Genomic DNA, 25,706 nt, shown 5'->3' on the forward strand with positions numbered 1-25,706 from the left:
AATGATAGATTACTTATTGTAATTACTCAAAGATTAGCTGAACAATGCAGATAAAATGAAAGTGGAATGTAAAGTTATGATACATACTTGCATGGACCTGTACACAACATTTTGCACAGGATATTAGTATACTAGTCCCATCTTCTTCAATAAAGCCATTGGATGGATAGTTTTCAGTATTCTCCTCGCTATAAATAAAACATATCTCTGGAATAAGTGGTTTTGTCTTTTCATTGGACATACATATTTCTTTTTGTTTTGTTTCTGACCAGGCATATATTTCTTCATTAGGTTTATCAGCCTGAAAAATAATTTTAAATAGAAAGACGTTTACTCAATTTTCTTTTGTTTTTGTAAATTTTCCATAATTCATAATAATATTACATTCAATGCAATTTATTTCTGAAGTTTTTTATTTTTTGTAAAATTAGAAGTTTTGCTTCTAATTTTAGAATTAGAAGTTGAAGCAGACTTTGGCACTTATTTTAAATCTGTCCTCTTTCTGTCACCAAATTCAGTTCTTACTATTAATTTTTATCATTGGTAAAATAAGAAAAGAGCAGAAATCAGTACACTGACAATGAGGGAAGCATCATACATCATTCTATAAAGTAAAATTGCATCTGCTGTGGCCAGGGCACATTTGATTAAGACCTGGAAATTTGGTCTCATGAGGTGTACAATCAAGAATATCATCCTTCTATAGTTACACTAGATTGGATTCAGATTCAAAAGAACGATATAAGCTCTGGTCAAGAATGGAGACTATATTAATTAACTACCAATGTGATGTTCACCTTTTGATAAATTGATAAACTTTAAGGATGATAAGTACACTATAGAGAGTACAATATATGCAAGACAGAGTGTATATAAGCCTTCTATATCACAACTATCAATGTACCTAAGGGGATATTTATTTTATTTAGCAACATGATAAAATAAGATTATTATCCATGATTATATATCATTAATATCTGAACAGCCAAAGCTATAGTAAATGCACTGAAGAATTCTTATATTGAAAGTCAGTCAAAATAATTGCAATGTAAACAATAAAAGAACGAGAAAGCATTTATTCCAGTCAGAAATGGAAAAGACAGCTATGAGAAACAGGATTTTTGCATCAGCTGCCAAATTGTGGAATGCTGTCCTTAAAAAAACTCAGCATCTTCATTATCAGGATCAGTCTTTTGGCTTTTGAAAATCCTCCTGAGATTTTTTTTATAACTTATTGATATAATTGTTTTAGTTCCATGTGCGAGACTAAATTTTTGTATTATCCATTCTTATTGGGCTTTATGCTGGGATTTAAGATATGATCAATATTTTATATCTTATTTTATTTTATGATTTATACAATACGTAAAATATCTATTCTGTGAGGTACATAATACGGGACTTACGGGACCACCTGCTGTTACCCTTTGCCTCCCACCGACCCGTACGCTCTCACAGAGAGGGTCTTCTCAGGGTGCCGTCCGCCAAACAGTGTCGGCTGGCGGCCCCAGGAGTAGGGCCTTCTCTGTGGGGGCAGCGACGCTCTGGAATGAACTTCCCCCTGGCCTACGTCAAGTGCCTGATCTTCGGACCTTCCGTCGTGAGCTTAAAACACACCTATTTATTCAAGCGGGACTGGCCTAATAATGTAGAATTTTAAATTTGGGGTTTATTAATATTTTAAAATTTTAAAATCTAAATTTTAATTTATCGGCCTTTATAATTTGCTTTGTTTTAAATGTTGTTTTAATTGTATATATTTTGTTTTATCGCTGGCTGTACACCGCCCTGAGTCCTTCGGGAGAAGGGCGGTATAAAAATTTAATAAATAAATAAAATAAATAAATAAAATAAATCAAAAGACATAAATAATACAAAATCATTTCAGCTCTCCACAGCAAGCAGGAAAGTACAAAATCTAGATGTAAAATGGAAATTTAAAAATTAAATATAATTATTTATATTTAAGTAATGTTATTAATTTTTAGAAGTTTATAGTTTATTAAAACATTACAAAATGATCTAATCTTTCTTCTTTATGCACACATGGAAAGGAGCTTGATATAAGAATCAGTTTTTCATAAATGAAAGAGGAAATCCAGGATAGAAGGAATGTGTATTTAAATTTGGGTGTCTGTGCCTATCTACATTGAGGAATCCCCTAAGAATGAAATTATACTCCCAATTTAGATACATACACACACATATATGCGCATGCACACACACGTGCACGCACACACACACGCATTTTCCCCTCTATTTCTTTTGTCATATCATGCAACTAAGCAACAAAGATCATTGCTAAGAGAAAGAAGCAAAGTTCTCACTTCCTTTTTTAATGTATTATGATTTCACAATCCTCTCTTGAATTAGAGTACTTATTTTGACATGCTGGATGGAGGTGTATTTACCTTTCAAACCTTTACATGTTAAGAATAAAAAGACATTTTGTAGTTTCACAATAAAATAGTTTTGTAAGTACTAGAATTTCTGTGTAGCTGTACTTTTATTTTTAAAATAAAAACTTCCTTACCTTATAGTAAGGTTTAAGGAGTGTGCAAATGGCACAATAGGGTTCCAACTTGGCAACAGCTGCATTGTACTCTTTTTCAGCAGTAAAATTTGGTATTCTGTTCTGCCAAAGATAGACTAGAGGCTTGGCCCAGGATTCTGTTTCTTGTATTTCCTCTTCAATTAGGAGAACCTCAGGCAGTTCTTAAAAGAAATTGACATATGAAATAACTATATTCTGAAGGTAAAAGCAAACGATTATTTAAGTGGAAGTTAAAAAGAATGGATGGCAACTTCATAAAAATGCATAAGAATAAATGAATTCAGGTTTGATAGCTTGTATTGCAAAGATACCAAGAATTCCAAACAATCAACTCTTAACTCCCCATTTATGACAGATATTCATTCCTGCCAAAATCTATATTGAGTGATAGTCTAACATGCCTATTATTGATACTCAGAACAATATGCTATTTTGAAAATAAGACTTTAAAGTTATTAAAATCTTTTATACTTTAAAGAAAATTATGTATCATAAAACAGAATGTGATCTTGGTATATTATTATTAATGAATTTATGATTAGCAAATCTTCTGCATAGAAGAAATTTAATGGTACCCTATATATTGAAAGAACAAGATGTTTACCTATAACAGACTTTCTTTGAATGATCATCTGAACATTCACAATTATAGATTCTACATCTGCTCAGATCTTTGTCAAGAACTATCTATAGTTACTGTGTTTTTTTATGGAAAACCCAATTGGAACTTGGAGTAACAACTTTCCCTTCTGCAGAAACACAGATACTTACTGCTTTTAAAAGCTAACTTAATCAAGGCTAGTGTCCTCCACCAACAGAACTGAAAAACTAAAAAAGCAATGGTTTAAAACCTAATGAGATGTTACATGGTATGAGACCAGTTTATTTTTAAGATTGCATCTCTGAGGGTATTTGCTCATGACACCAGGATAATGTTGCAGGATCCAATCTGAGTCGGTCACTGGGACCAGAGTTTGTTCTAAGCTTTTGGATTCGTGCTGGAGCTAATCCTTAGGGAACTTCTCAATCTCTAGGATGTATGCACAGATTAGACTCAGATTGAATCCTGAAGAGGAAGTTGGAGCCTGAGAATTATACTGTTAGATGGACTAGATAGCACCAGGTTTTGCTTTTATACGAGGGCAAAATTATTGTTGTCAATCACCCTTTTATACCTTATATAAAATGGGCAGCCATAAGCCGTATAAATAAATAAATGATGTTCCTGAAAAGTTATATACCCTAGGAATATACATCAATTTCAGATGCAGATTATCCAATGCTTATTGACAATTACATGGCTGAAATAAGATCCTCAACTGCCTGCAAACCACTAGTAACCTCTGAGAGCAAAAGAGATTGCAAATGGACAGGACTTAGGTTCAGATCTGTTTACCACCAACGTGCAGTATTAGTTATTCAGCTGCTAAACCTGGATATGTATTTCAGGAAGAAAACCTTTAGTAACCACTTCTGTTGTGTCATATGTAAGCAGACAAATGGCACTATTGAGATGTAAGTCCCAAAGTCTCTGTGCCAATCATCATACCTTTGCTATTAGACTGACTGCCTTTTGATATCAAAGGAAAATCCTTATGAGAACTGCATCTAGGTAACCTCCAATAAAACAGTGAGAATGCAAGAGTAAAAGTAACCAGCTTTTCTAGGTAACATACAACTTCAGTTGTTGTAACCAGTTGAAAGATTGCACCAAATATGACTTTCAAATGTATTTTTTTGAGACAGCCAAGAACCTATTGTCAATGCGTGGACATGGACTCCTGAGAAACAGAGGTAGGCAGCTATATATTTGCCTACATTCTTTAATGCTATGGAGAGATCAGACAGGGGGACTGAGACTAGAGTATTTTATTTAATTACAAATTTTAGATGCTTTTGTAATGTAGTCTAATCTTAATTTAGAAACACACACCTCTATAATTACTTTTCTGACATATCTAAAAACAGCAATAAGTATAAAACATTTTAATAGTGCTTTTAGTGTGAAATTATATCACCCTTACTCTTCAAACATGCATTTGTTGGGGAAATGCAAACAAATCTGATTCATATTGTAACTTTTTTACTGTGTTCTTAACATAATGCTAAACAAGTAAATCTAAACACAATATGCCCCTTTTATCTTTGAGCTCTGCATGGGATTTAGATAATTACTTTTTTCTTACAAGTATACATTATTTTATATTAAAAATGAACTTTAGCTTTTTACTGAAAGTGAACTTCAGCTATTTATGCAATATTTTATTTTAAAATACAAATCAACAAAGGTCTAAAAGGCTAAAATAAACACATTACATGTAGTTGGTGTTGCCACCATATTGTTGATGATTACAATGTCATGATATTGAAAATCTTAATGTAAGCCAATGTGTGCCTCTCAATTGAAAAAAATTATTCTCACATGACAAATCACTGTGTTATCTTTCTTTCTTAGATTTCAGTATTATTCTTTCCCAATCATAATTTATAAGCGTAACATTCTTTATCACTTGCATAAAAATATTTTTTGAACAGTGACTGTGCATCGCTCTGCACTCTATCCTCTTCCTAACCTAAGAAATAAAAGAGAATTAGACATCTATAACTTGCTGAAATTATGATTTTGAATTACTAATTTGCATAAGAAACTTTTGAGAGGAATTAATCTATTAGTTTTCCATCTTCATATCCTCCAGGCATTATGCCGTTAATGCACTTTTAAATATATTTTTATGGAGCCAATGTTTCTGAGGCCAAATAATTATAAGTAATCCTCAACTCACAACCATAATTGAGCCCTAAATTTCTGTTGCTAAGTGAGACAATTGTTAAATGAATTTTACAATCTTTCTTGTACAGTGGTTAAGTGAACCACTGCAATTGTTTAAGTTAGTAATATGGTCATTAGGTGACCTGATCTGTGAATCTGGCTTCCACATTGACTTTGCTTGTCAAAAGTTTGCAAAAGTTGATCACATGACCCTGGGACACTGCAACCGTAATAAATATGAATCAGTTGTCAAGCATCCAGATTTTGAACATGTGACAATAGGGATGCTGCAATGGTTGTCATTGTGGGAAATATCACTTTTTCAGCGCTGTTGTAACTTCGAATGGTCACTAAAGAAATGGTTGTAAGTTGAAGACTACCTATATTCCTCAAAATATGAGTTATATACATCAAGGAATCATAACAGAATCTTATGGGGAAAAAATTCAATTTTACACCATGTCCCCAGATTCTCCATTTGTTTGAATATAATGTGTTTTTTAAAAAATCACAAATTATCTAAATATTCTTCACCCGTTTGCTAATCCTAAATTAAAATAAGACAATGTAATTTCAATTTTATAAATAATGTCATCAATGTAGAGATTATCTATAAATAATTTAAATAATCTCACCATTAAGTTTCTAAAGACCTAAATTGATTCTATATTTTCTAGAAGAGAATGCACAAACATAGAAAGAAAACTATGAAAATGAACATAACAACTGTAATCCAAACAGGATATTACACACAATTTTTGTCTCTAAATTTTTAAAAGATATCACCTCCATTTCACCCCCTCAACAGTAAACTAAAAATGATAAGATTATCTACAAAAAAGAAGGGTTTCAACATGCCACAAGCCATGTTATATAGATCAAGATGAGAAGATTTACAACCACACAGAATTGAAATACAGAACCTTTGCTGAAAAATTCTATTTTTAATCAATCAACTAAATAAGCCACAGAAATTTATTTCAGGAATAGAACAATAGAAAGCAACATAGCATTCAGAAAAGTCAGTCCTGTTTAGTCAACATATTCATTACTTGAGTAAACTAATTTAAATTGTATTTGAAGAGTAACTATCCTCATATTGAGGATAGACTAAGAAACAAGCCCTTTCACACAAATCTTTCTCTGAACAGTCTAGATCAGCTAAAGCAAAGTTAAAAAAGCAAACATTTGGAGGCATATTTAACATCACTGCCTGTTCAGAAGAATGCCACAACAAAATTGTAAAAGCAGGCCTGTTATGGATCAATGTGAATAAGTGGACTGTTTGGAAAAAGCAGGAAAGAATGGAACCCAGTACAGAATAAATGGCATGATGTGGAATCAGAAATATGATTCATAGATGGGGAAAATTATTATCAGAAGCGTTGAAGGATTACTGCATGGGCTGTAGTTAATATTAACAGTGATGGTTCACTATTCCTTGGAGAATCAGCATACGATGCTGATATGAAAGGAAGAGTACAAGTATCAAGAAGGGAAAGTAAAAGTAATAATGAGCGCTGGCTATTTATAATTAATAAAGACAAATATATGATGAGGGAATAAGGCAGGTTTTAATTTTCTAAGAATTGGTAGAGAAAAGCAAGTGACAAATTCCTAAAACAGGAGAAAATAGAAAGACATTTTACAGAAGCACAGGTTAATAGAATGGACACTTGGACACAGACAGCAAAAAACCTGATACCGAAAGCAGAAAGAAGAACAAAAACAATGGAAGAAGCACAGTTTTGTGACATGCTTTGTTTTTGGAAGAATACGAAGAACTAGATTTATAAATACATAAATGGATATATCGGGATACAAAACAGCATTTGTAAAGTACAGTTCAAAATGAGGACAACTAAGTGCATACTAGGCAAGGAAATCATTATTTAAAGTCAGTGCAAACAGTTGACTGTCCCTTGATTTGTCCAATAGAAAGTGATGGGGATGATTTGGATAATTTCGTCTCATATTCAATGTAGCTGCAATACCATGCACCACTGAACTTTTAGGATAGTTTAATTTTATTCTACCCATAGAATTGTTTTGTATATAGTATTCTAACAGCTTAATTCTTAAGATATAAGAATCTCTTTTTTAAACTTTATTTTTCTGCTACCTTAATGTGAAACAAAATCCATTTAAGAAGCTGTGGGATAGGTGAACACTGGAATTTCTATTACAAAAAATGATCAAAGTTAGGTTATCTAGAAAATTACTTACATAGTTTCAATAATAATGCCATGTGAAGTTTATCAGAACCAATCACACTTTTTAAACAAAACCTCCTTTATGCCACCATTGACACTGTTCCTAATTTTATACAGAATCATTAAATTGAGCTGAAGTATAGGAATTTGGGTTAAACTAGGTATATGCTAACAATCCTATACTGCAATATTGAGCATTGTGAATGTTTTAAGAGGCAATAGGTCAGTTAAGCAGAATTGCATTTTAGCTTTATGCTTATCAATTGTAACAGAGGAAAAGGAAAGAGAAAAGCGGACATTGGAGAAAAATATGCTGTAAGCAGAGACTTTCATTGAAAAGGTATTTGAATTATTAAGGACCTCCGAACAATCCTGACCATCCTTCAGTTCTTTGGACCTAAGAGAAGTCTGACAAGGACAATTCAAAATGTCCTTTTACTTAGGTTCAACCAAAGTTTATTATCATCTTTAGACACAAAACTATTTAATCTCTAATTTAAAATGCAGCAATTTCTTTTAAATTGAATAATTTTACCAGATGGGTTACAATGTTAATACAGCCCTTTTTTGTGTGTAAATTAGAGGAACATTCTAAACCCACTCATAATCTTGTCCCCTTAGGACATGCATATATTATATAGATACAGTTGATGGCTCAGAACTTTCTATAATTTGAAGACAGATGTTTCACAACTAATTGAACTACTGTATTCAGTGATTTGGTGACATCACTCCAACTTCTCCAGTACTAGTTCTAACACACAGCTATAGTTCTATTCAATTATTCACCTAGGAGATTAAAACAAAAACAAAGTTATATTCTGATCTATCCCTTATCAGTCTATAAATATCAAACAGAATAATTCTATGATTGTAAAATACTAAGACAAGAGACAGATTTATTACTGAACATCCTTCAATTCTCCAAACAGCAAAAAATATGATTTAGGTGTATGCATCAGTTTAATCAAAGACTATAGACCAGTGATGGCTAACCTTTTCGCCATTGCATGCCGGGGAGGGGGTCGTGTGCGTGCCCATAATTCTATGGGCCCACCCCCATGCATGCGCGCACAACCCCCACCCCACTCCCCGCACTTCTGGCATACTATGGCCTGGTAGGCCCATTTTTCTCTCTCAGCTGGCTCCAGAGCCTTTCTAGGAGTCTGGGGAGGGCGAAAACGGCCTTCCCCATAGACCCCAGAGGCCCTCCGGAGGCCAGAAATGGCCCATTTGCCAAATTCCGGTGGGACCTCTGGGAGGGTGGGAAAGGCCATTTTCACCCTCCCCAGACTCCTAGAAAGGCTCTGAGCCAGGTGAGAGAGAAAAATAGGCCTTCCTCACCACCCCGAGGCCCTCCAGAGGCAGGAAACAACCTGTTTCCCTACTTCTGGTGGGCCCAGAAAGCCTGAAAATCAGCTGGCCGGCACGTGCATGCACGCCAGAGCTGAGCTCACATGCCCACTAATATGGCTACGCGTGCCACCTGTGGCACGCGTGCCATAGGTTCACCATTACGGCTATAGACAATTGCAGCATTTCCTTTATACTGAGTATAAAGTAAGTAAGCAAAACAGATTAGCATAGATTTAGTAATTTGGGCAACTCTATTGCAGTTTTCAGCTAACACTAAATAACTAAATAACAGTACCTGACAGTCACTTCAAAAAGGTTACTGTTTTTTATATTGTTATTTAGAGGCACGCTGATTCTGATTATGAAGGCTACATATAACTATCATGACCAACAACCATTGGCAGCTTTCTTGTCTGATAAATCTTGGTTTGTTGCTATTTACCACTTTAGATTTTTTATGACAAACTGATTAAGGGGGTAGCAATTTGAAAGAGATAGTAATCAGTTTGTCATAAAAAATTAAACTATACTTTCTCAAACTCAATACTTTTTTCCTTTTAGTTGTCTACTGTTTTCCTTAAATGTATTGTTGAACGACTAGCCTTGTGGTGCAACCAAAACAATCTGGAACTGAACACACTCAAAACCGTAGAAATGGTGGTAGACTTTAGGAGAAACCCTTCCATACTTCCACCTCTCACAATACTAGACAACACAGTATCAACAGTAGAAACCTTCAAATTTCTAGGTTCTATCATATCGCAAGATCTAAAATGGACAGCTAACATCAAAAACATCATTAAAAAAGGACAACAAAGAATGTTCTTTCTGCGCCAACTCAGTAAGCTCAAACTGCCCAAGGAGCAGCTGATTCAGTTCTATAGAGGAATTATTGAGTCTGCCATTTGCACCTCTATAACTGTCTGGTTCGGTTCTGCAACCCAACAAGAAAAACACAGACTTCAGAGGATAATTAGAACTGCAGAAAAAATAATTGCTACCAACCTGCCTTCCATTGAGGACCTGTATACTGCACGAATCAAGAAGAGGGCCGTGAAAATATTTACAGACCCCTCGCATCCTGGACATAAACCGTTTCAACTCCTACTCTCAAAACGACGCTATAGAGCACTGCACACCAGAACAACTAGACACAAGAACAGTTTTTTCCCGAAGGCCATCACTCTGCTAAACAAATAATTCCATCAACACTGTCAAACTATTTACTGAATCTGCACTACTATTAATCTTCTCATAGTTCCCATCACCAATCTCTTTCCACTTATGACTGTATGACTATAACTTGTTGCTGGCAATCCTTATGATTTATATTGATATATTGACCATCAATTGTGTTGTAAATGTTGTACCATGATGAACGTATCTTTTCTTTTATGTACACTGAGAGCATATGCACCAAGACAAATTCCTTGTGTATCCAATCACACTTGGCCAATAAAAAATTCTATTCTATTCTGAAACAGATAGATGTTTCAGCAATCCTCAGAATACTCTGACTGTAAAGTAATATACAGGAGTCAGCATCTCTTATTCAATTGGAGGCAGCTGTACGTAGTATCGATGAAGCCACAAAATACCCAGTGTTGCACATTTAAAATCCAAGCATGTAAAAAAAGTAATAAAATATAAAAATTGCAAAAGATTTTGTACACTAATTTTACTTTTTGATTAACCTCAAAACAGGGCAATGTAAACAGAAAAACAAATATGACTATGGTGTTATTTGTTTTGCAATCTATTTAAAAGCTGACTAACCAGGGTACTAACCAGGAGATAAACTCACTAATTCTAACCACATTTAAATAGATTTAGGAATAAAAAAATCACCAGATGTATTTCTGTAACATTAATGAATCTGTCAAGTTAATTAATGAAATAGATGCCCACATAATTTTAAAATACCCACATAATTTTAAAATATTTAATCTCTCCGCTAAACACAATCCTAACATTAGGATTAAGATATTGGGCTTGCTTAATGGAAACTCAGTTTTTAGCCACACATGACTCACTGGGTGATTTGGGACCAATCTTACTTTCTCTATGCAACCCACTTCATAAAACTATTGTAGGGGAAAAACGAAGTGGGAATACTATGCATATTATATAATAAAAATGGAATAAAAATCAACAAATTAAGAAATAAACAATCTCATCTCCAACTGACCATGAATTTTAAGAGAAAAAAAATACGTTGTTTTGTGCTTAAATATTCCAAGCTTGTAAAATGCATTTTCCTTTTTTTAAAGGACACTATGACTAATCATTCATAATAGCAGTACTTCAGAGATGAAAAGTAGATTTGAAGTTTTTAGGGATGGGGAGATAAACTTGTAAAACCTTAATTAATTGTATAGTGTAATAGCGTTGGGGCCTGATGGTTCAGCTGTTAAAGAAGCTAAGCTTGTCAGCTAAAGAGCTGACAGCCCAGGTTTGAGACCTGAGCTGCTTGCAACAGGATGATCGCTCATTAGTTGCCTCAGCTCCTGTTCACTTAGCAGTTCGAAAGCATGCAAACGTGAGTCGATTAATAGGTACCACTTCAGTGGGAAGGTAACAGCATTCTATGCACCTTATGCATATAGCCATGCTACATGACCATAGAAGAGTCATCAGACAATGCTAGCTCCCTCGGCCAAAGATGGAGATGAGCACTGTGCCCTAGAGTTGGACACAACTGACAGGGAATCCTTTACCTTAGTGTACTAGCAATAAAAAAGATGCACCGTTTCTTGTTTCATACTTGAAATTAGGTACAGAATTCAGAATTTAATAGAAGAGAAATAAATCTTTGAACCAAATAAATTTTTGACCCAAAACTCAGTTAGTTCCAAATGTACACTTAATATCCAATTTCTCTCCCTGGAAATTGGGTTTGATATCTTTTTAAATGCTTCATTAAAATAATGTTTTTATGATGTTCTAAAGCTGTTATGTTCTGGGCAGAAATAATTACAGTATTTAAGCAACAATTCTGAGCATCTTACCAGGTCTTTTTCCAATGCATTCAGAAGACAAAGAGAATAGAAGGATGGAAAGGACATTATATATTCAGGAAACATGCCAAAAATATTTAATGCAGTTCATTCTACAATTATTGAATTTTTGGCATGAGATCAAATACCTTTTCATCTTTATCACTAAGCAACATTTAAAACATATGCATATTAATTGATTGGCTGGAAAATATATTATTACATGGTGCTTTTAAAATACACTCACCTTCGTCACTTATTGCCTGCTGCTTAACCAACGTCATAGGAGATCTGGCAGGGGGTTTATTTAGTGGATGACGCCAACTTTTTGATGTTTTGTTTTTTTCTCCTTCAAACATCTAAGAAAGACAACATATACTGTGTTTAAGATGAGAGAAGAGAAGAGAAATTATGCAATGTACTATACAGTATCTTGCTTTCATGATGGATATTTTTGGGAAATGCCCATGACCAGTTGCAAAAGGTTGCCTCAGTTTTGATCATAATACAATAAGATGAAACAGTAAAATTATGATATTGCTATCATTGTTAGCAGACAGCGCATATCTTCCAATTGCAATGCCAATTCAATTTAGTTTAGTAGTCTTCAAGAAGAAAAATAGAAATGACTTTTGCCATCCCAAAGTGGAAAAGGGATTGGGAACACTTAAAGATAAATTTAGAATATATCATTCTAGTAAATGAGAGCATTTAAAAATATAATTTCTACTATGTTATCAGCTGGAAAATTAAAAGGGTCTTGGCACCTCACATTGAGAAGCATTATTTGGGATAGTGGATATTTAAAATTTCTCTAAGATGTTATAATCTGCCCATTCCTAATTAAGATGGGGTACAGAAATGGGAATTCATATTCTTTTAATTGAGGCTATTCTACATTGTTAGCGCCCACTATTAGAATTACAGCAACATCTGAAAACACATTACTTTTTCAGAGAAGAAGTAAGTATTCTCTAATTTTACTCTTAATAGTAGCAAACAGGTAGTCCTTGACTTAAAGCATAATTGAGCCCATAATTAAGGTCATAAGTCATCACAGTTGAAAAGCAGGTCATCACATAACTGCATCTGATTTGATGATCTTTTTGTGATAGTAGATATGCAAACATAGTACTCTAAAAGCAAATGCCATGGTTGTTAAATGAATACCATGGTTGTTAAGCAAACTAATTGTTCATTATAAGACATTTTTTGGTGGAAATCACTGTAAATGTGGGTCCTGCCTAGGGTAGTCATGTGATGATTCATGTTGTTTTTTCCAGAAAGCATTTGATAGAGACCAGAATATAATCTATTAGTAACTTACAGCCATCACATACTTCTAAGGTGATGGGATAGCCAAGTCTGTATGCTACTCTGAAGAGTTGTTAGCTTAATGCATTACACAGCTGGTCTTATGATTAAAGATTATAGTGGAGTCACGAAACAAAGCAAGGTATTTGTGCAGGTATTTGAATCACATCTGCATAAATTCCTTGGTAGACAGACACAGCATACAAACTTATTAGAAAATATTCAGAAACCCACTTAGGAATAACAAAAAGTACCCAAGCAAATGAATTAAATGTAAGTTGAAATGCAAAATCTCACTATTGAGGAGATGTTTATTAGCACATTATATTATGACAGAAGGACTGGCTCACGCTGGTAAAGCCTGTTATTAAGAACACAGTAGCCTGCAATTACTGCAGGTTCGAGCCCGGCCCAAGGTTGACTCAGCCTTCCATCCTTTATAAGGTAGGTAAAATGAGGACCCAGACTGTTGGGGGGGCAATAAGTTGACTTTGTAAAAATATACAAATAGAATGAGACTATTGCCTTATACACTGTAAGCCGCCCTGAGTCTTCGGAGAAGGGCGGGGTATAAATATAAACAAACAAAAAAAAAATCTCATCCCTTTATAAAAGAAAAATGAGTTCATTATTTATGTTGGTAAAAGGAAAAAATCCTGCCTTATTTTTGGGTTTAAAACATACCTACCACTTTCTCAGGAATCCTGGCAATCCAAAACTCTGCAAGTGCCAAAAGCAAATCTAGTCCCAAGGTATTATTTCTTGAAGTCTCATTCAAATAGGAAAAAAATTAAATACTTAATAGAAATTAATATGCTATAAACAATTATAAAGGCACTAATTCAAATCCTTTCTATAACCATACACAAATATACAAAGCTATAGCCACAGGTTATTCCATTATCTCATTGTTACACATAGCTCATAATTGCAATGTAATGCTGATCTACATGCAGTTGTTGCAAGCGTTATTAATGTATCTTAAAACAATTTGTAAAAGGATATATGCCTTATTCTAACAGAAAAATGTTAGAAACCAATTGGGGAATTTTATTATTTTTCTAACTAAATACTAGGTTTTCTCTCATGTTCTCTCATATTTCCTCATTCTTACCGTTGATATTTCCCCAGGTTCCAGACCACTTTTATTGCTTTCAGCATCACTAATCTCATCCTCTTCCGTGGATACACTACTAATTTCTTCTTTTTCAAAGCTCTCCATTTCAGAAGCAGCATCCTCAGGAGTTTGCCTTGAAATATTTGAAGCTTTTAAAAGATCTTGATTGCAGCCAGGATATGAAAGCAATGCCACTTTAGATTCTTCAGAACAATTATGTGCAAGGTCAGAGACTTCTTTCTCTTCCTTTTCTGATTTTATATTATACATTTCAGGAACTTGATCAAGTTGTGAACTTAAAGGGGAATGACCTAAATAAAATTTACCATCAAGACAAAATAGACACTAACAGTTCTTATTCATTTCATTATTATACAGAAAATGTAGCTGAAGACATTTTGAGTTTAGTGACAGATAATTAACTGATTTCAACATAAAATATTTTTAACAGTAGAGAAATAACTGGTCCTTTTAAATCTTTAGATTAAAATTGAATGAAATTGTTTCTTATTTGTTAATTTTTGGAGAAACAGATTTGTTAACCAAAATATTTTTTTGTATGTATTTATTGGAACTAGGGTCATTCTACAGGCAAAAAATGCATCCTGTATTGAATACTATACTGTAATGAAAACACATTTTCATAATGAATACTATAATAAAAACACTTTTTCTAGTATCACTTCTTTTTACAGTCCACAATATATTTTGCCCACTGTTATGAACGGTCTCTCTACCCATTTTATCAAGTTGTTTGGAGACATTAGTATTCTTGCAAGGAGAGACTCAATGAAGATTACATCTTCCATTATAATATAAAAAATGCAAAGTTAGATTCTCAGTCTTCCAAGCGCAAAATTAGTCTTTTCAACTTTCAAGGAAGGAAGTTCTAAATCCAACTCTATGTTTTTAAATTATTTTATTAGCTTAGCACAATTCAATTTTAAACCTTGGTAAATAGTTACTGAACAACCTTAGACATTACATCTTTAATAGTAATATAAGTGAGGAAGGAGCCTTCTACTTACTAAGAGAAACCAGCCTGTAATTCCAGTAGTTTTGTGCCATGTAAAAATATACTTATATGGAACATTGTGAAAAACTGTACATAGGTACTTTATTTGAAGGCCCTTTTTGCAACTAAATCCTTTCCTAAAGATATCTTATATATTAGTAGTTATTATTTTCCATGTTACTGTCCACTCCTGAGCTGTTAAGAAATCATGAGATAAAGCTGAAACTTAAGAGCGCTTAGCAAGGGTTGGCTTCTGAACTATTATTGCTTTATTGGGACAATGTTCTATTATTATTTTTTATTATTGACAAAGTTACTAAGCATAACATAATTGATTATGATTGTGTAATATCACCGCAGAAATAAAGAAGCATAATGGAACAGAATAGGGTATAAATTCTCACTTGCAGATTTGTAGGATCACAATATCAACAATCTGCAAATTATATGGAAAATAAATACCATTTATCTCACCAAGTATCTTTTTGTTATCCAATAAATTTTGATCTATGTGCATCCTGCTTCGGACTTGTTCTTCCCCAGAAGGCACTCCTGTGTCTTCTGGCTTTACTTTTTGTGATGATTTGTCTTTGACCTTGAAGCAATCTGTAGCTGCTTCAGTAGCTATGATTTCTGTACCAACCACTATGGTTGATGGCTTCTTGTCTTCAGGAGTTTTAAGCTTTTTTGATCGTGATCGGGTATGCTGGAAGCTGTTATAAGAGATACTGCTGTCAAAATGGAACGTCTGGCTTGAGTAAGATAAAATATCTACCAATAGAAATGTTCTTTCTGCTTGCTTTAAGAAATGAAAAAATGACATTTTTTCATCTTTTTGTGTAGAGATAGTGTTTACAATTTATTAAGCAAGAGATTAACAATAGGCTGAATTTAACCTTTTAATCTGTCATTACTACACTTTAAAACTAGCATTAAACTAAAATGACCTCAAGTAACCCTGCTGAAGCAAATTCCAAAGTTGGTTACTTGGTTCAGCATTATTTAGAATGTGATGGTGCTTCTAACCACATTCTATCAATCTTTAGCAATGATGCTCAGTCCCAAAATGTGGAAGACATTTTGACAATTTACTCTTCTGTAGCATTTATAGAAAATACACTGTTTTTTTACCTGTCACAAGTACAACTTCAACAGCAGCTAATTGAACTGAACTATAAGTAGTCCTTGGTGTACAACCACAATTGATCCAAAAATTTCCATTGCTAGGCAAGACAGTTGACTGGTGAGTTTTGCTCCACTATTGCACATTCCTTGGCACAACTGTTAAGTGAATCACTGTAGTTGTTAAGATATTGATATCGTTGCTGAGTGAAACTGCCTTCTCTATTAACTTTGCTTGTCAGAAGCTCACAAAAGGTGATCACGTGACCCCAGGACACCACAACCATCATAAATACACACCAGGTGAGAAGCGCCTGAGTTTTGACCAGATGACTAAAGGGCTGCTGTGATGGTTATAAGTATGAAAATGGTCATAAATCACCTTTTTCAATGTCGTTGTAACTTCTAACAGTTACTAAACAAATGGTTGTAACTCAAGGACTCCCTATACACAGATTGAGAATTTGTTTCTATAGTAGAAACTACGAGATTGCAATGTATAGGCTTTTAGAAAGTATATTTAGCTATTAAGATTATACACAATCAATAAAAGATAGACAATACGATTGATGCTCTTTCAAATTCTAATGTACACATTTTATTGCATTTTAATTATTAGCAAACTACTTCTATCTGAGAATGAATTCCCATCTTTTGACACATGCTGCTGAAATGGATTGTTATTTTAACAACAAGAAAGTTTCCTATTTTTGGGGGGGCGGGGAAATGGAAATAAGTAAATCTCTGTCTGAGAGCCAACTTAATTTTACCAAAAGTTTTTCACTTGTGCATGATAAATGGCTCCAGAAAATGTATCCGAGTGCTGAAGCGTGTGAACAGTGTCTTCCAGAACAATTCCAATATATCTGAAACTAGAAAACTCTGCCAGCTTAAAGTAAGAATTTCAAAGCTGTATTATATTTTGTCATTGTTCTTTTAAATAAACCAAATACTATGGTTATTTCTTCTCAATCTGCTGAGTCTAATAAATACATTTTTTAAAAACTACATAATTTCCCTTTAGCTGTAGTATGATTTATATTTTTCAATGATGCATGAAGGCACTGTTGAAGCTGATGGTGCCTATTATTTCTCTAGCAATGCTATATAACAATGATGGCGAATCTGTGGCATGTGTGCCCAAAGTAGCACATGGTGCCATGTCGCCTGGCACACATGGCGTTGCCCGTTCTGGGTTTCTGGAACACATACACACGCAATGATTAACTGGCCTTTCTACATGCAGCAGTGCCAGAAACTGGAAGAGTTGGTCTTCCATTTTCCGGCGTGAGCATGTGTGCTGGCCAGCTGATTAGCACGTGTGCATGCACGGCAATAACTGAAAAACTTGCTGGCTGGTGCATACGTGTGCCAGAAACCAGAAGTACCTTACCCAGCATGCTCCTCTTCCTGGTTGCAGCCCTGATGAGCATGAAGTACTTCCCTTTTTGACACTTGGTGCTGTGTGTGCGCTCACTCCCTTTTCGGCACTCGGTGCCAAAAGGGTTCGCCATCACTGATACATAACCTGGTCATGACTTGCCCTTTAAAAATCTATTGCACCAATCATTTGACACAATTATGATTTCCATCTTTACATTAGATTATTGCAATGCTCTCTACATGGGGCTTCCCCTGAAGTGCACCCGGAGGCTTCAATTAGTTCAGAATGCAGCTGCGCGGGTGATTGAGGGAGCCTCACGCTGCTCCCACGTAACACCGCTCCTGCGCAGTCTGCACTGGCTTCCTGTGGTCTTTCGGGTGCGCTTTAAGGTTTTGGTTACCACCTTTAAAGCGCTCCATGGCTTAGGGCCCGGGTACTTACGGGACCGCCTGCTGTTACCTTATGCCTCCCACCGACCTGTACGCTCACACAGAGAGGGTCTTCTCAGGGTGCCGTCCGCCAAGCAATGTTGGCTGGCGGCCCCCAGGGGAAGGGCCTTCTCTGTAGGAGCTCCTACCCTTTGGAACGAACTTCCCCCTGGTTTGCGCCAATTACCCGACCTTCGGACCTTTCGCCGTGAGCTGAAAACGCATTTGTTTATTCAAGCGGGACTGGCTTAAATTTTTAATTCTAAACAATTTTAATCGGGGTTATTATTTATAAATTTTAAGGGTTTTAAATTTGTTTGTTTTAAATTTCGGCCATTTATGGATTATGCTTGTTTTAAGTTTTTGTTTTAATTGTACATTGTGTTGTTTTTTATAATTTGGCTGTACACCGCCCTGAGTCCTTCGGGAGAAGGGCGGTATAAAAATCTAAATAAATAAATAAATAAATAAATAAATAAATAAATAAATAAATAAATAAATAAATAAGTACCTTAAATTAAGCGGTATTAACATAAATTATTGCAATACAAATATTATCACTTAATTTTTTTTCTTTGACCTAATGTTTCTATATACATGGGATTTTCTCTGAAAATGTATTATTCCCAAGAATAAAATTATAATATTTTTCTGTGACATATTAGAGCAAAGGTGAAACTGAACATTTTATTTTCGTTTTGGAGATGAACATCTCTTGCTGTATTTTCACTTGTGTGAGGACTATTAATTAAGCAGCACAAAAATGCAACCACCAGTTTAGCATAGTGGATAACTACAATCAATGTACACATATGATAAAACTTTCAACATAATTACTACAATATATCCATTTTTAATTCTAACTTGGCTATCCAGATAAATAAATATAGGTTCCACTGACAAGAAAATAATTTCTCTGCCAAGTACAAATTGTAGTTGTATAATAAATGTCAAACTCTGTAGCAATACAAAAGTAACACTAAACAATTATATGACCTACATATGAAAAACCAAAGCTTACCAAGTTGTAAATGTAAATATGCATATGTATTAATAATTAGACATGACATGTTTGTTTAAAGTGTAATATCCTGTAACAATTATCATTTTTGGAGAGAAGGTTTGGAGAGAAGGTTATCAATAAAAAAGAAGAGACTAGGTAAGGGAGTATCTGTCAGAGAAATCAAGCAAAATCAAGGCAATGATGCAATCATTTGCTACATTGGAATGAGAATAGGAAACTTTTAAATAACATTCCCAGGTTTGATATAAGAAATAATTCAATTTCTTTATCAAACTTGGAGATCAGTTAAAGCAAACTCGGTCAATATTTATTTTGGAAATTTAGGGTGAAGGAAATATTGGTAATCAATTTAGCACTATTTAAAAAGATATATGATCATCAAAAGTTTTATTAATCAAATAACAATCCTCAAATTAAACCTGCAATTTTTTATAAGTTTAAGGAACTGTGGTTTCTCAAATATATTTTTCTGATTGTTTTCTTGTTTCAGTCAAAATATCATTCTGAGACATAATGTAGGCGCACTTCATATTCCTCATCATAGTGCTACATAATGGAGAGAATGGACTATATCATATTCTCCATATCCAGAGTGTCCATTTTCATCCAAAGTGCAATAAATTTAGCTACATCTATTTTATTACGGTATATTATAGTCATAACACTGATTAAACATATTAAACATTATTTTACCAATTATTACTTTACCGATCTGACACATTGTTTTTAAAAGATATTTTATAATACAACATAACAAATATCTATAAAAATGAAGGATCTTACTAAATCAGATTTTAGTTGTATATTAGGTCCTATTAGAAGAGATTACCTGTTGATTAAGTCATTTGCAAAGGCTCTATGTTTGGTTAGAACTAACCCAGAAAAAAAAAACTTTTCTTTTACTCTGGAATTCTTTTTCTAAAGAGCTTGTTTCATTCCCTAATTTACATCACAAGACTGGTTTTTTTTAAAAAGAGGCTTTTAATGCAGAGGTTTTTTTGTTCTGTTTTTGTCTAATGTAAACTTTTATGAAATTGAACTAAGAATGAATTATGACTGTCAGGAGTTGCTACTTGTGATATTAGATTTATATTTTGTGTGTGTGTCATTTTTATTTTGAAAAGTCTCTATTTTACTAGACATTTTTGTAATTACTACTATATATGACATACACAGAAGAGAAATTTTGGTAAACTTTAACATGGTACATTTCCCTGTCTCCTCTCAAACCTTGGTGTGGTTGTAAAGAGAAATCTGAAAGCATCTATTACACTTTAGAATAAACACAGATAACAATTTTTGAAGTATTTTTATGTTTTGTAAATTATAAATCTTTACCTAATAGAAAACTAGACATTACATAAATACATATACTAAAGCTTTATACATTTTAAATGTTCAGATGTATTGATCTTTAGTTCCCATAATTGTCTGATCTTTCATCAACACTGGCATGGGGACTATTGTCTAGAATATATGAAGGATATTAGATAAGAAAGGGGGTTTACTTTAATATAAATACATAAACTGTAAAAATAATAGGCAAGTGGAAGAGAAAACTATGTATTTTTATCTTGGGGGAAAACATCAAAATAAATATTGGGTGTTAAAATAATGTTTACTTATTAAAATATGTTTATTTGATCACATAATAATAGGTATACATTATTGTATATGTGTGTTGATATTGGTGAAAAGTATTGTTTAGAAAATTTCCTGTTTTGTTCTTTTATATGCCTTGGAGTTAGCCCTGATTCCAGTGATTGCTGGACAAGTCAATGCAGTTTTCTTGGCAACATTTTCAGAACACCCCATAAAGAGAAAAAGTCTAAATATTATATTAATGCTCAGACCTCCAAACATTAAATTTTCAGTAATGCCTTCTTGCTCAATTTTTCAAAATCAATATTTGTATTCAGTAAGTATGTCCATGATGAAATATGACCTTTTGGCTCCCAGAATCACTGTTAAATTTAACAAGACACAAATTAACTATGACTAAAATAAAATAAAAGACTTCTAAAAACAATATCTGAGACATGAAAGCATATATTTTAACTATAAATAGTGGAAAACATGATTACCACCTGGAACATCTCTTCGTTTTCTTTCTTCTCTGCAACCAGGCCTTTACCTCAGGGGTAGTTTCAGGGGTGGGCTTTGTATGATCAATATTATATAAATCTTTTCCCTGTTTCCACAGTTGGTATCTATCTGGCTGAAATTTTCTCACAAAGATGTCCATTGATATTGTCACCATGTCTTTTCTACAGGTACACTAGAAAAGAAATTAATTGGGTATGTTAAAACAAACTCATATATAAAAGAAAAACTACAGTAACTAAAACCATAGAAGTAATACACAGAATTCTCTGAATAGCATGCAGTCTTTTAGTACAAAAGCTCCAAAAAATAGTAGAATCAATTAAAAGGAGTTATAACACCAGACCTCAGGTTACAACAGTCATTGGGGCAGAGATTGCTGTTGCTAAGCGATGTAGTTATAAAGGGGGATGTTACATTGAGGGTACTGCTTAGCAATGGCGATCCTAGCAGTCCCAGCTGCATCATAATCCACAGACTATGTGGGTTCTTAAACAGAAACAAGAAGGAATGAAAGGGAATATGGGTGTTATGGGGAAGGTTGGGAAGAGTTACCCACCATCAGGGGAGTGCTGCTGGCAGGTCCACACTATAGTGTTTAGACAAGTGCTTGTTACGGAGTGTGAGCGGGGGGGGGGGTGCTACAAAGTGGAGTCATCAGGAGAAAAAGCAGTGGAAGTAATTTATGGGAGCGACTTTTCTAGTGTCAGAAGCCATTAGCAAAAATCACAAATGGAGATCACGTGATTACAGCTTGCTGTAAACCAAATAGGTTTGCAGATGTAGCTCAAAGTGCTATTTTTAACCTATAAGAATCTACTTCTAGGTATCTTCAGGATTGTGCCCTCAAGGTAAAACTAACCTGACATGTAAACAGAAGAAAAATTAGTTGTAAAAATGGCTTCAAGTTCAATAAACAGATTTTCTAAGCATATGGAATTTCAGTCTTAATGTATTAAAGCGCTATGCTTCAGAATAATTTTTTTCAGATGCTTTGCAGTACTACTTTGTCACATATTTCGATGAGTTTCTGGAGCTCTTTTCAGACATAAGCACTGATTGCATCACATAATGAAATTAATGATATTGTAGAGAAATGAGAGATAAAGTTAACGAAGGAATACAAAAAACGCTTGCAGAACCATTAAGAGATAATAAAAGAGAATGTAAATGACAACATAGTCTTACGAAAGGGGGGAACATAAGAAAGAGACTGCATTCTTCTACATGGTTATACGAACCAGCGGGGGGGGGGGGACTCTGACAGATTTTCAAGGTTCTGTTATTGTACCCTACAACAACAGAGTTCCAATCATTCTTATGCTGTTTTCTGACCTTTCCTGACAGATATATTCATGCTGCCACAAATTAAATTTATTTTGGCATAGTGCTATTTCTTCACACATCTTTTTTGAACTGACCAAATTAATCTTTTAAGGAAATTAAAACATATTTTCATTATAAAAAGATACTTAGTTTGAGTCAAATATGTCCTCTTAAATTGAGAAAGAGGGTGGAAATAACTTTTGCCATTTTTTTCCCCATTATTTCATTCTTTGCTATTGAAGCACATGGTAAGTGATCTTGGGAGCAGCAGATGGAAAGAGGAACTGGCCAAGTGGCCTCCCTCTTCTTTCACAATCAAGTCTCTACTACTCTTCTGAATATTTGCTTTATTGCTCTTGGAGGAGGAGCACATGAATATTGCGAATAAATAAATAAATAAATAAATAAATAAATAAATAAATAAATAAATAAATAAATGAATGAATGAATGAATGAATGAATGAATGAATGAATGAATGAATGAATCGTAGTTCACAGAAGAATCACATGCTTCCCAACCTTCTTCCCAACCTTCTCAATCACATGCCTCTAACTTCAAGATACAATAGTATCGGGCATGAAAAACAATTCCATAAATATTTTAAAAGATTATAATATGTGCTCCAAATGTTCCTGGAATTTGAGGTAGGATAAATAATAAAGCCACTATTAATTCATTGATGAAATATGTCCCTTCTGAAATAATATCCAGAGGTTTCTAGTCTTCAGAAAGCAAACTGTTTATATAAAAGTATAACAGACAATATAAGGGACAGGGGAGAGTCCTAGTTGAAAATATAATAATAATAATAATAATAATAATAATAATAATAATAATAATAATAATAATAATAATAATAATAATAATAATTTAATTTGTATACCGCCCTTCTCCCAAAGGACTCAGGGCGGTGAACAGGCAGATAAAATACAAATACACACAATAATTAAAAACATCCCTTAAAAAACTAATTTAAATGCCCAAATGTTAAAAAACATACTCCCCCATAAAATCACAAAATTTTAAAATAAGATTTAATATAAATTTTAATATAAGATTCATTGTTAGCATTTCTCTTTTTATGGTAAATGCTGGACAGGTGGGGCATTAAGCAACTTAGTGGAAGAGGAAACAGTGACTAGCCACTGTAGAGAATTAGAATAGTCTTACCGCTTCTTGCTTGGATGTGATATGTGAGGGCAGCAGTGGTACAATGGGAATGAGCAGCAATAGCCGGAAGTATTTCACAGCTAGGAAGCTGAATTGCCAACCATGCAGCAAGATTGATACATTGAAATCTGCCATTTCACAGTGCCAGAATGTGCTGGTAGCTTTACCAGTTGCACCTTTTGGTTTTTGCTGATTGCCTACCAGATCGTGATAGATATCAAGTCCCTAACCCTATATTTGTTAACGTAGAAGAGGTTTGAAATTGATTTTTCCTGTCTGGGAGAAACATGGTGGTCTTGCCTGCCCAGCATCAGGAAGCTCTCAGACACTTGGGACACAAGAGTTCTACAACAAGGTCTATAGCATTGAGACAAGAGATGTGGCAGAAAATAGCTGGTGTAAGGGGAGCAAATTTGGGTCAAGGAACTAGTTATTATTGATCCAAGCCCTATGGCTATTCTGGCAATTTGTCTTCTTTTCTTATCCCAAGTTCTTGCTTGCTGATTTTGTTTCACCAGACTTTTTTTTTATTGTGGAACATGAAAGAGTTACAATCTGTTGGGCAGGGTGAGGTTAATTAGTTGGATTCCACAACCATGAGAGCTGGTGGAATCAAGAGGCAGGGAAAAATATGGTGGGAATCTGAGAGCTGGATGCTCTTAGCAGTAATGGTCAGTCCCACTTGCTGGCCTTCAGCACTGACCCTTCATATCAACTGCTGGATCCTTGATGGCCCTGGGCTAGTATATAATAAGGTGACTCTAATCCTGGATTTGATCATGGACTAGGGAGCTGACCTGGCCTGTACAAATGACTTCAGTTGGCATCTAATATACCCAATTACTTCTGAAAAAGTAAGCAGGATCCTAGGGACTATTAACCTAACCATTTGTTTAGCTGTGAAGGAAGCTATTGTATGCCCGCTCCATAAAAAGCTGTCATTGGATCCAATAGTTCTGGATTACTTTTATCCAGTCTTCAAAAGTTTATTGAGTAGATGGGTGAAATGGCAGCTTTAAAGAGTCCTGGAGGAAGTAAGCTTTCAATCCAGGTTCAGAACTAGGACACAATATAGAAATGGCATTGGTTGCACTTGTAGATAATCTCTGAGCAGTGATGGCGCAGTGGTTAGAATGCAATATTGCAGACTATTTCTGCTGACTGCCAGCAGAAGTCTCACCAGCTCAAGACTGACTCAGCCTTCCATCCTTCCAAGGTCGGTAAAATGATTAACCAGCTTGTTGGGGACAATATGCTGACTGTAAACCGCTTAGAGAGGACAGTGAAGCACTATGAAGTGGTACATAAGTCTAAGTGCTATTGCTATTGCTATCTCTGCTTGGGATGCATAGGTGCAACTGTTTGGCTCTTTTTCATCTTCTTTCAAAGCCATTGACCATGATAATAATTGTAGACCACTCATGGGTCACTATGTGGTGATAGTTTTTTTCCCTTCTATGTAGCTAGTTCAAGTTGGTGGGGGTTTTGGGGGGGGTTGTTTGGTTGTTGTTATTGTTGTTTTATTTGGAGAGGAGAGCATCAATCATCAAGATCAAAACAGGGCTGCCTATCAATTTATCATGAAATTCACTAAACTATTATGAAATTCATTCAGAAAATCTCCTCAGGTTCAGAACTGTTTGGAATAATACTTTAAAACATGGCAATTATAGGCATTTTTGAAAGACTTGCCACATATATTATTTGAGAAAGGGGAAGAAAATGGCATCACATAATAAAAACAAATATCTGAAACAAGGACTAATTGTGCAGTACAAGTGACCCATTGTTTCCTAAAACATATTTGGAGATG

General features: G+C 34.4%; 1 protein-coding gene across 9 annotated transcripts in view; it reads right to left on the reverse strand.

The window, feature by feature from the left end:
* Positions 1-25,706, reverse strand: part of KDM4C (lysine demethylase 4C) — a 257,900-nt gene that overhangs the window by 85,963 nt on the left and 146,231 nt on the right. For 8 of the 9 annotated variants that reach the window (XM_058170007.1, XM_058170005.1, XM_058170004.1 and 5 more), the window contains 6 exons: positions 21,381-21,571; positions 15,810-16,048; positions 14,318-14,631; positions 12,137-12,248; positions 2,534-2,715; positions 88-301 (listed from right to left, as the gene is read on the reverse strand). In XM_058170007.1, the coding sequence (XP_058025990.1) occupies positions 88-301; positions 2,534-2,715; positions 12,137-12,248; positions 14,318-14,631; positions 15,810-16,048; positions 21,381-21,571 (1,252 nt within the window). The remainder of the gene's footprint in view (positions 1-87; positions 302-2,533; positions 2,716-12,136; positions 12,249-14,317; positions 14,632-15,809; positions 16,049-21,380; positions 21,572-25,706) is intronic. The other variant, XR_009153550.1, reaches the window with a different exon arrangement.

This window comes from Ahaetulla prasina, chromosome 2, assembly GCF_028640845.1.
Source record: "Ahaetulla prasina isolate Xishuangbanna chromosome 2, ASM2864084v1, whole genome shotgun sequence".
In the NCBI taxonomy this organism is placed as follows: Eukaryota; Metazoa; Chordata; class Lepidosauria; order Squamata; family Colubridae; genus Ahaetulla; species Ahaetulla prasina.